Here is a 12,321-nt window from a genome sequence, read left to right as displayed (position 1 = left end):
CTTTGTAGACTATATGTCAACGATTTCTGTGACTGATTGATGACATTCTGACCAAGCTGCCGTAGGATCCAAATATATTTAGAGGAGTGTATAGTGTTGAGGAAACACAACGTTGGCAGAAGGACTGAGGTAGAAGGGGAGAATTGGTAAAAGAGTTGCAGATGGAATGTACTGTAGGAAAATGTATGGCCATGTATTGGAATACTGAAGAGTTATGTTATAGAACTCTTCTGAATATTGTAAGGACCACACAGAATGAATGAGACGATGATATTTCCTATACTGGTACGAGGTTGTTGAGCCTATGTCAATCGATGATTGATTGATTCTTGATTGAAGTCATCGTGTCATAAAAATAAAAAGCACAGAAATAGACTGTTCGACCCCTTTACGTGCGGGAACCAATACAACCGACGACTTCCTTCAACGTGAGGCTGAGTTATAACTCTCCTTACTCCTACCAGTCATGTATCTATCCAGTATTCGCTTAACGGTTGAAAACGAAATTGCATGCACCAACTCTACTGGGAGATCTTTCTGCATTCAAATGTCACTCTGAATGCAGAAACTTCTTTTCATGTTCCCATTAAACTTTACACTTTCGCCCATTTCTATTTGGCTCCAGGTTGTAGTCCCACCCAGCCACAGTATGAAAATACCCTATCTATACACCTGACAATTTTTATATCTCTATTAATTCTCCCCTTAATCTTCTACGTTCAAAAGAATATTGTCCTAAACTATCGAATCTTTCCTCGTAATTCTGGTCCTCCAGAGCACTCAACATCTCTGTAAATTTTCTCTATAACCTTTGAAGTTTATTTGCGTCTTTCTTGTAAGTAGCTGATCAAATCTGCACACTGTGCTCCATTTAGGCCTTACCGTCGTCTTATACTTCAACATAACATTCCTTGTCCCGTATTCAGTATATTGACTTAAGAAATGACAATTTGCCAAAAGCGTTCTTTACGGCCTCATCTTCCTGTGACACCACTTTCGACGAATTTCTGATCTGTATTCCCATATCCCTTTCTGCTAGCACACATCTCGGTGCCCTACCGTTCACTGTGTAAGATTTACCTGGTTGGTCCATTCGAATCAGAAAAACTGGTTCTTGTCTGCATAAAATTCTATCCGCCATATTTCAGGCCATTTCTCAAGGTGCAGCTGATAACTCTACAACCCATGATATCCTTCCTCGCTGTCCACTACACGCCTAATCTTTGCCCCACCGGCAAAATAGCTGATCCAATTAATCTCTTTATCCCCAAGATCACGACATAAATCAGAAATAAAAATGGACCTAGCGCCAATTCCTGTGGCTCATCAGTTGTCACAGGCCTCCGGTCAGAGAGGCAACCATTTACTACCACAAGCAGGATTCTCGCCCAATGGCAATATCTAATCGAATCTATTACCTAACCTTGAATGCTGAGCGATTGCACAACTCTTGACCTGCTGGACTTTTTCGAATACTTTGCTAAAGTCCGTGTAGACAACACCCTCTATCTTACCTTCTTCGTGATAACTCCCTCAAAATCTCTATATAGTTGATTAAATGTGTACTCGTCTATGAAGAACGGTCTCAATTCCAAGCTTAAATGCTGTCCATCCCTCACTTTACCCGTAATACATCGACGACTGCATTAATGCTGTCTCCTGCACCGTTACAGAGCTTGTCGAGACCGTCAACTTTGCCTCCAACCCTGCCCTCAAATTTATCTGGTCCGTTTTCCGACAGCGCCCTCTAGTTTTTCTATCGCGTTCTCTCTGCCTCCGGAGAGAGCTTATCTACTGTTGTTAATTATAATCTGGCGGAATCGCAGAGCCACCTGGACTGTAAACCTTTCCATCTGCTATTTGAAAAAAAAACGCCATTCCCTTCTCTTAATTATCCCGTCTCCGCTGAACATTCTCCCAGGATGAGGCCCTCCATTCCTGAAGATGTTCTATTTCAAAGGTAGGGCTCTCCGTTACTTCACCATTAATACTGCCGCAACCGCATCTCTTCTGTTTCACGCACGTCTGCACTTAGCTCATGCTCCCGCCACCGTATAAGGCATTGGGTTCCACTTGTCCACACCTACCACCACTCCACCCTTGGGTTCAGCACACAATTCTCCGGACGTTTCGCCATCTCCAACGGGATCCCACCAAAAACGACCCCTCCCCCACCCCTCAACCCCACCATCTGCTTTCGCAGGGATCGGCTTGCCCATTCGTTCTCCCCGCTGATCTCCCTCCGGGCACTTACCCTTGCAAGCGGAGCAAATGCTACACATCTATGCCTCTGCAACTTCTTCCTGACTCCTTCACTCCATCACCACTCAACAACCTACCTTTTTATTTTAGTCCTACGGCTCCCAGTTTCTACTATCACCTGGTGTTTCTATCTCGTCGCCCCAACTATATAAATCTACTGCTAATGTTTTTATCCTGTCCTGCTGCAGGGCTCTGCCCGAAACGTCCACCGTACATTGTTTTCGTGGATGCTGTCGACCTGCTGAATTCCTCCAGCACTGTGTTTGTGTTGTACTGTAGTGAATGCGGTAGTGCTCAGGACAATGATAATCACCTGGAATTATGATATTTCAGCCAATACTGAAACTCTGTTGCAGGAGAGACAGACTGGCAGTTCACATGCCACTGCTCCTCCTCATTCACGGCCCCAAACAGTCCTTCCTGTTGAGATGACACTTCACCTGTGAGCCTGCTGGGGTCATATACTGTGTCAGCTACACCCGGCGGCCTTCTGTATATAGGTTTAAACCAGCGTAGCTACGCAGACTGCTTCGCCCAGCACCTACGCTGAGTCCGCCAGAAGGAGCGGGTTCTCCCAGTGGCTACCCATTTTAATTCAACTTTACATTCCATTCTGATATGGCAATGCATGCATTCCACTACTGACAAGATGAGCCCCCAATCAGGTTGGAGGAACAATACCAACAACACCTTATTCCGGATGCTACACACCTTTGGGGAATTTCTTTCACATGCACAGAGACTCCTTTCTGCTCCACTAACTATCGAATATCCTAGAACACAGATCGCCTTTCTCCGCTCTCCTTTCTGAGGCACAGAGCCAAACTCAATGCCAGAGACGCGATCGCTGTGAATTTCATCCACTCGATCGTCCCTCGCAACAGTATCGAACGCGGTATTCCGTTTTTGGTGGCACTCTGAACAGGCTGTTCGACATGTTTCACCTTCCTAATCCTCAGCCAGTTTTCTGTGCCTAGCCCCTTGGGTGTGACTGTCTGTCTACATGTCCTGACTATGAGGCCCTCAACCTCCTGAACGATCTGGACTTGATCGGGATTCATTCCAAAACCTTAAACGGGATTGTTAGAAAGGACAGCTCGATGTACTTCTCCCAGGTGTCGTCGTCAGTGACACTGGAGGTCTACCTGCCTTTCCACATCTCAAAGTGTGACATTCCAATTTACCGTCTGACTACGGTTCCTAGCAGAACATCTACCATGATAGAAAAAAGCGTGAACCGGGTGTGTGTGTGTGTGTGGCGGGGTTGGGTGGGGGGTGGAGGTTGGGTTGGGGATAACTCTACCTGCAGCTCACAAACAAGAGACAATCTGCTGATGCTGGAAATTCTAGTAACACACAAAATGCCGGAGGAACTCAGAAAGAATACAAAAGAGCATTGTCTACGTTCGGGCCTTGACACTTAAACACGACCCCAGAGAAAATAAAAAAAAACGTGCGTATGTGCTTTTCTTTGCCGCCTTGCATCGAAGAGCTTAAGGTTCCAAAACTTACACTAATTTTAACCACTCCAACGATGGCCGCTCCGTTTGCACCTATATTACTTTAATATTTTCCTGCCAATCAATCTTTAACGTAGATTGGCCTCTGATCAAAACAGGAAACGACCGAAAGTCGCTGCCTGAATGAGCGAATCTGAGTGAACTGCGTCGAAGATACTGTAATTTTATCTTCCTTATTAAACTGAAAGTTACCCTGAGCTCTATGTTATATCCCGGCCAGTTATCTGATTTAGCATAACCGTTGTATAGTTATAAACCGTCCCACTAAATATGATGCTACCTTTAGCATCGGTTCTCTGGAGAGTACCAACTATATTAATCCAGGTAAGTAACCTTGCATATCTGCTGTTGTAACTGAATTGATCGACCACCTAATAAGGACTCCACAGAACTGGCTGGGCTCAGAACGAATGCAAGAGGCAAGCAGCTACTCGCTCTCGCCCAGACTAGGCGGGCTTCAATAGCGAAGTGGCAGCGCGGACACTTTCTTCCAAACGGTTTGCAATAGACACCGCATTTTTCCTGACACCGCATTCCGCATCCCCCCTCTCCACTTACCTTCTGAGTTGTCCCCCCTCATAAAGCGGTACATCATCGCAAGGTCCTTTGGATTTTCGGTGTTCTTGCTTACATTGGTTCCAAGCAAGACCGATTCGTTGTAACGGCGGAACTGTTGACAGAGAATGGGGTTCTTACCGTGCGGATTTGTAAGAGGAGTTAGGGTGATGTGCCTTTCAGGACTGAGGAGCAAGGGTAGCGTACGACGAGGCAGAACAATGTGAGCTTGTTACCGGATTGAATGCCACGGACCCGACCAGCGGTTGGGCTGAAAATAGCACGTGTGACGCTGCACAGGGGCACTCGGTACTCCGCACTTGTATCAACAGTCCCCAGGACGGAACGGCACTGCAACAACTAACGTAGAGTTTTATAGCACGCGATACACAGGTACAATGCCCCGGCCTCCACATCATCATTCTCGGCTGTAGAGAATTTCTCCGTTCTCACCGTGATCCTGTGGATTTCCTCCTGGTACACTGGTATCCTCCCATATTCTAAGGATGTACAGGGCAGAGAAAGTTATTTGTGGGCAGAACATGCTGCCACCCGAAGCAAGCCAATCCTTTCGAGCTGCCCGCAACACATCCTCAGAATATGTTAAGCTCAATTGCAAACGACAGATTTCAATAATTCCCCATAGCGCAGGTCCTCTAGATTCGGCAATATCTTTGGAAATTTACACCGTAATATTTCAATCCTATTTGCATATTGCCTGCAGGTAGCGGACCACAACTGCACACAATGCTCCAAGTTACCAACGTCTGAAACAACTTCAACACAACATTTCATCTACTGTACTCAATACATTGATTAATGAAGGCCAGTGTGCAAACGACCCTAGCTACCCATGACGACACTTTCCATCAATGATGCACCTGTATTGCAAATCACTTTGTTCTACCACACTCCTCAGTGCCCTGACATTTACTGTGTAAGACTTATTATGGTTGGTCCTGCCAAAGTGTAATCCCTCATACTTGTCCGCATTAAGTTCTACCTGCCATACTTTAGGCCATTTTGACAGCTGATGTATCTCCCTCTAGAAGCCATGATAGTCTTCCTCGCCTCTAATAAACCCTCATACTTCTTGTCATCGGCAATTTTGTTGATCCAGTTAACCACAATATCATTGGTCGCTTTGAGAAATTAAAAACAACAAAGAACACAGCACCGATGCCTGCGACACATCATTATTCATAGGCTTCAAGTCAGAGAGGCAACAATCTACTGTCATTTTCTGCTTTCTCCCACAAATCTAATGTCTCATCGAATTTGCCACCTGATATTGAAAGCCGAACGACTGGTCATTCGCGATCAACCTCCGATAAGGGTCCTTACCAAATGGCTGGTTAAAGTCCATTTAACCAATGATCAATGCATTGCCTTCATCCATTTTCCTGATAACTTCCTCGAAAAACTCTATAAGTTGGTTAGACGTAGCATACCACGCACGAAGCCATGCTGACTATACTTAATCAGTCAATGTCTATCCTAATAATTATATATCAGTTCCCTTAGAATACTTTTCAGTAATGTTCTGACAACTGATGTCAGAACCACCGGCCTATAATTACCTGGTTTATGTTTAAGGCCTTCATAAACAGCGGAATAACATTGCTTATCCTCTCACCATCTGGTATCCCCCCATCGGAAAGGATGTGGTAAATGTTGCTGCCCGGGCCCCGGCAATTTCTGCACTTGCTGCTCGTGGAGTCCGAGGGAACATATTGTTAGGCCCAGGTATTTATCCACCCTGATATGCCTTAGGATAGTAATCACCCCATCCTCTGTAATCAGTACAGAATGCACCATGTTGATGGCTCTTTGTCTTAGTTCTATAGACTCCGTGTCCACGTCTTGAGGAAATACAAATGTTACAAAGTAATAAGAGCTCCCCCATCTGTTCCAGCTCCAGACAAACATTCTAATCTTGCAGGGGACCAATTTTGTAGCTGGCAACCACGTTGCTCTTTACATATCTGTATAATCGCTTAAGATTCAACTTGTCTTCTAGTTATACTTCGTTTCGCCCTCCTGAATTCTTTCCTAAATGTTATTTTATAATTCATCTGCTCCATAAACACCGTTTTGGTTCCTACCTGTCTATACCTTTGCGGAAACTTCTTTGTCATTGCTTAATCAAGATCTCAATAACTTTTGAAAACCATCAAACCCTTGTTATGTTTCGCTTTTGTTCTGACAAGCACATAGAGGTTTTGTAGTCTCAACATTCAGTCTTTGAAGACCTCCCAGGCACAGATACAAATTTTCAAAATTAACGGCTTCACACTTACTCCTTTGCAACTACGGCCTCGCACGTTAAATACATGTTAGCGTTCCCTCTCAAGATCTTATAAACCTCTATTAATATCGCCTCATCTACCGCCGCTCCAAAAAAGCATTCCGAGTGTGCGTCACTAATTCATTAGATATACTAGTAAAGCTCTACCGTACGCTTTCCAAAAGACCCAAGATCTTTCTCATAATCTTTAATTTATCTTCCACCCTTCCCTCCCTGGGGAAAGTGGGGAGCGGGTGGGCAGAGAGCTAGCTGCAGTCGTCCGGCTGCGGCTGACTCCCTGGTGCGGAGAGATAAGGAGTTACGGGGTTTACAACCAATGACGCAGGAGCGGAGGCAATTCGTTCCTACGGCCGGACGAAGAATGACGTGGACGGGAATCTGGCTCTGGTGTAAACAGTGAACAATAATATGTAACAGGGATGTTCCCTGGGGAACGGAGGTGGTTGAAGGAGAGACGGTACGTCCGAAGAACGTAAAAAGGAAACAGCAATAATCGCGATCCCATTACCTGGTAATCCGCAGTGGTACACAAGACATCATATCCCAAGCAACGACTGGAAGAAAACGCAAAATGAGAGAAATCACCATCGTAATACACACCGTAGCCTGGTACCTGCACATTCCACAGAACTGTGGATCGTCTGATGTGAGCCTTCCGACGAGAAGGGCTCTCAGATCATACCCACCAATATAACAGAGTACGACATTGAGAGGGGGGTGCGCTAAGCATGTGGGTTGCTATCTGGTGGGAGACAGGTTTGCAGAGGGACGCCGGGCTGGAGACAGAGCTAAAAAGCAAAGTGGGTTGTGGTTCCAATCGGGAGCGATACAGAACTCAATGATATTAGCAAAGTGTGGAAGAAAGACGGGACATTGTATACACAGGACTGTAGAGAAAAACGCGGAGTTTGGGCCAGGAGATAAGTTTGACGACTGGGGATGGAAGGAGTAGTAGATGGTCTAGAGAATAGGTTAGAAGGGGGATGTGAGCTGGGTTGAGGAAGTTGGTATGGATGGAGTGAGTATTGGCACAGAAATGGATATGAAACCACGAAGGAAATGGGCTGATGAGACGTGGGACTGGTTAATGTAATACATCACATCGTTTATGATCACGTGTAGTGTGCACATGCGGGCGATCAATGGCATGTTGAAAGGTCTGACGTGCAGGAGTTACACACTTTTAGATTCGGTTTTCGAGCGCGTATGTATTATGTGAATGGAGCTCGGTTCGTAGCTCACATATTGTCTGTTGTGGAGTGAATACCGCTACTGACCTAGTTCAATGCAAATGTGTAACCTGACTATTCCGTTGTCGTTCTTGCCCCGGTATACGTAGCATGGAGAACCAGGGTTTAAGCGATGAGGATTGGAGAAGCGGAGTTTGTGCAGGAAAGCTTGCTGAGGAGGGAGGGTGGTCCAGGAAGTCGGGATGGAAGGAGGGAGGCGAGGTCAGCAGGATCGGGTCGGACGCGGGACAGGGCAGGGAGTTCGGGCGGGTAAAGGATCAAGGAATCTTGACAGAGGGACGGATGTGGGAAGGCAGAACCAAAGGGATTTGGCCCACATCTTACCTTTCACTCAAGCCAGTCTCGATGACCAGCGAGGCTACAAGCAGAAACACAGGCAGCATGGTTACACTGTGGGAAACAGAAGCAAAGACTATCCAGTATTTTCCATGGGAATAGGGCCATACAGCAAGCAGCCTCTTGCCCTCCCAACCAATTCTAGCACCCAACAGTATCGAATTGATAAAGATTTCGTACATTGCCTATAATATCACGATTTTAATTAGTTCTTCTCGATACTGAGGATGAAGTACCACAGTATCTCCATCCAAGCACTCTCCCTCTCCTCTCCCACGCAGCGCATACCAGCATCTTCGCCACCATCAGAGAGATGAGGATGAGGGGAGTGCGAGAGAATAGACGGAACAAGAAGAGTGACTGGGTGGAAGTGGACGAACAAGATATAGATGGTGTGGGTTGGGATGGGGTGGTCGAACAGAAGGAACGAAGAACGAGAGTGCTTGGTGCAGTCTGTAAAACGAGCTTTGCACTTTACCTCGCAGATCAGATAAAAAATATTTTCTTTCTAATGGAGTGGGGAAATCTCACCCGACAGGAGATATTCATTTCGTTCCTATAGCGCCTTCCCACCTTCTCTGCTGCACAGACCAACTTACTTTTCTTTCTCGGTCCGTTCTAATGAAGAGTACTTGATCTAAAATATCTCCGCTTTCTCTCCCTACAGCCGCTGTCTGCCCTAAATATTTATTGCAATTTACAGATTTTCTGTCTTCACGCTGTACTGTTGGAGCAGAACGATAACTTTTACCAAACATATCAGCAACAATACACTTCACTCTGAGACTGACAGTCAATATCTTCCCCTAATGACCAAGCATCCCCCTAATCCGAAAGACCCAACACATGGAAAACAAATTCCCTGACTCCATCCTGCAGGAAACTTGCCCATTGGATATGTCTCTATCAATCAATCAACCTCTCTATCTGTCTGTCTATCAATCAATCAACCAATCTATCTATCTATCTAACTATCTATCTATCTATCTATCTATCTATCTATCTATCTATCTATCTATCTATCTATCTATCTATCTATCTATCTATCTGTCTATCTATCTATCTATGTATCTATCCATCTATCAATCTATCTATCTATCTATCTATATCTATCTATCCTTCTGTATGTCCATCTATCTATCTACCATTCTCCCTATCTATCTGTCGATCCATCAGTTTCCAGTGCGTTCAACACCACCCGCGCTGCTCTGCTGGGGGAGAAGCTGACAGCAATGCAGGTGGAAGTTTTCCTGGAGTCATGGATTCTTGACTGGCAGACCACAGTACGTGTGCTTCCAATACTGTGTGTCCGACAGAGTGATCAGCAGCACTGGGGCTCCACAGGGGACTGCCTTGTCTCCCTTTCTCTTCACCATTTACACCTCAGACTTCAACTACTGCACAGAGTCTTGCCATCTTCAGAAGTTTTCGGATGAGTCTGCCATAGTTGGATACATCAGTAAGCGAGATAAGACTGAGTACAGGGCTACGGTTGGAAACTTTGTCACATGGTGTGAGCAGAATTATCTGCAGCTTAATGTGAAAACGACTAAGGAGCTCGTGGTGGACCTGAGGAGGGCTAAGGTACCGGTGACCCCTATTTCCATCCAGGGGCTCAGTGTGGACATGATGGAAGATTACAAATACTTGGGGATACAAATTAACAATAAACTGGTCTGGTCAAAGAACACTGAGGCTGTGTACTAGAAGGGTCAGAGCCATCTCTATTTCCTGAGGATACTGAGGTCCTTTAACATCCGTCAGACGATGCTGAAGATGTTCTACGAGTCTGTGGTGGCCAGTGCGATCATGTATGCTGTAGTGTGCTGGGGCAGCAGGCTGAGGGTAGCAGACACCAACAGAATCAACAAACTCATTCGTAAGGCCAGTGATGTTGTGGGGACGGAACTGGACTCTCTCACGGTGGTGTCTGAAAAGAGGATGCTGTCTAAGTTGCATGCCATCTTGGACAATGTCTCCCATCCACTACATAATGTACTGGGTGGGCACAGGAGTACATTCAGCCAGAGACTCATTCCACCGAGATGCAGCACAGAGCGTCATAGGAAGTCATTCCTGCCTGTTGCCATCAAACTTTACAACTCCTCCCTTGGAGGGTCAGAAACCCTGAGCCAATAGGCTGGTCCTGGACTTGTTTCCTGACTTAATTTACAAATTGTCATTTAATTATTTACAGTTTTATATTGCTATATCTATACTCTATTCTTAGTCGGTGTAACAAAACCCCATTTCCCTCGGTATCAATAAAGTATGGCTATGGCTATGGCTATATATATATATATATTCATTTATTTATTTATCTATCTATCTATCTATCTATCTATCTATCTATCTATCTATCTATCTATTTATTTATTCATTCATTCATTCATTCATTCATTCATTCATTTATTTATTTATCTGTTTGACTATTTACTATTTATTTATTTATCGCGGGTTTTTTTAGTCTATATTGCAGCCAAAAAAAAAACATGTTTCAAGTCACACTGTTTGCCAGAGATAATAAATCTGATTCTGATTCTGATTCTCATTCAAGATAAAAATCTGCAGAAGCTGGAAATCGGAGCAACACACACAAAATTCTGGAGGAACTCAGCAGACAAAGCGACATCTGTGCAAAAAGTACAGTCAATGTTTCGAGCCGAAACACTTCGGCTGGACTGGAGAAAAAAGAACAAAACAACGAGGAGTAGAACGAAAGGGTGGGTGGAGGGGAGAGGGAAACAGCCACCTGATAGGTGAAACCTGGAGGGGGAGAGATGCAGTAAATAGAGGGAAAGTTGATTACTGAAAGAGGCAGAAGGCCATGGAAGAAAGTTAAAAAGGGGGCGAGGAACACGAGTAGAAGGCGATGGGCGGGCAAGGAGATGAAGTAAGAGAGGTGAAGGGCGATGGGAAATCGTGAAAGAGTGAATGGGTGGGCGCGGGGCATTACAGGACATTTGAGACATCGATGAACATGCCATCAGTCTGGAGGCTACCTAAACGGAATAAACGGTGTTGTTCCTCCAGCCTATGTGTGGCCTCATCAAGACAGTGGAGGATGCAATGGACGGACATATCTGAGTGGAAATGCATTTGGAATTAATATCGGTGGCCACTGTGAAATCCCGCTTATTCTGGCGAAATGGTCGCCTAATCTACGCCGATATACAGGAGGCCACACTTGGGGCAGTAAACTCACAGGTGAAGTGTCGGTTCACATGGCAGGACTCTTTAAGCCCTCAAGGTTACTGAGGAAAAAGGAATAACACTTTTTCCGCTTGTAAAGATAAGTGCCCGGAGGGAGCTCAGTGAGGAGGGACGAATCGACAAGGGAGTCGCGTTGGGGGAGATCAGAATGTAAAGCAGAAAGTGGGGAGGGAGAGAGGGTAAGATGTGCTTCGTTGTGGAAGACGGAGGAACTGAGAGAAGGGGATGGCGTTCTACCTTGCCTCTTATACTATACCTCGTCCGAAACTGCTACTTTTATAAACGCCATCTCCTTCTCTCAATTCAAAGAGAGAGAGAGTGTGAGGAGAGAGAGAGGGGGAGGGTGGGGGAAGAGAGAGAGAGGTGGAGATGGGGGTTACGTGCAGAATAACATCCAGTGACTGCAGATCCACTGAAGAGACACTAAGCGCTACGGCTTACCTCAGTGTTGCCTTGCTGTACTGGTTGTGTGCTTGTCCAGAGTCTCTATATACGGAGAGATGACATAGGCTGTTGTTATGCAGAACAACCAATGCAGGAGAAGAAAAACAACTCGTGATTTTAAATACTTTAACCGCAAATATTGCATCATCTTTGTTGGCTAATGATTCATCTGTAAATGTAAACATAGGCTGTTGTTATGCAGAACAACCAATACAGGAGAAGAAAAACAACTCGTGATTTTAATTACTTCAACCGCAAATATTGCATCATCGTTGTTGGCGAATTATTCATCTGTAAACGGAATTCACCGATGTCGAAAGACCCTTAACTCTGTACCTGCGTTTTCCCATTTTCAACATGTCCTTCATCCTTCAACGCCCTTCTCGCCGCACACAGACAGAGAGACAGACAGAAAGACACACACACACAAATA

General features: G+C 45.2%; 1 protein-coding gene across 1 annotated transcript in view; it reads right to left on the bottom strand.

Moving 5' to 3' along the window:
* LOC134341526 (uncharacterized) overlaps positions 1–11,959 on the bottom strand; it is a 32,639-nt gene extending 20,680 nt beyond the window's left edge. Inside the window, exons 1-4 of the mRNA XM_063039397.1 lie at positions 11,886–11,959; positions 8,220–8,285; positions 7,154–7,199; positions 4,341–4,452 (exon numbers count right to left, since the gene is read on the bottom strand). Coding sequence (XP_062895467.1) covers positions 4,341–4,452; positions 7,154–7,199; positions 8,220–8,278 — 217 coding nt within the window. The 5' untranslated portion in view covers positions 8,279–8,285; positions 11,886–11,959. The remainder of the gene's footprint in view (positions 1–4,340; positions 4,453–7,153; positions 7,200–8,219; positions 8,286–11,885) is intronic.
* Positions 11,960–12,321: the final 362 nt, after the last annotated feature.

This window comes from Mobula hypostoma, unplaced genomic scaffold (genome assembly GCF_963921235.1).
Source record: "Mobula hypostoma unplaced genomic scaffold, sMobHyp1.1 scaffold_36, whole genome shotgun sequence".
In the NCBI taxonomy this organism is placed as follows: domain Eukaryota; kingdom Metazoa; phylum Chordata; class Chondrichthyes; order Myliobatiformes; family Myliobatidae; genus Mobula; species Mobula hypostoma.
Note: the sequence above shows the minus strand (reverse complement) of the source record. Positions and strands in the feature narration are given on the sequence as shown.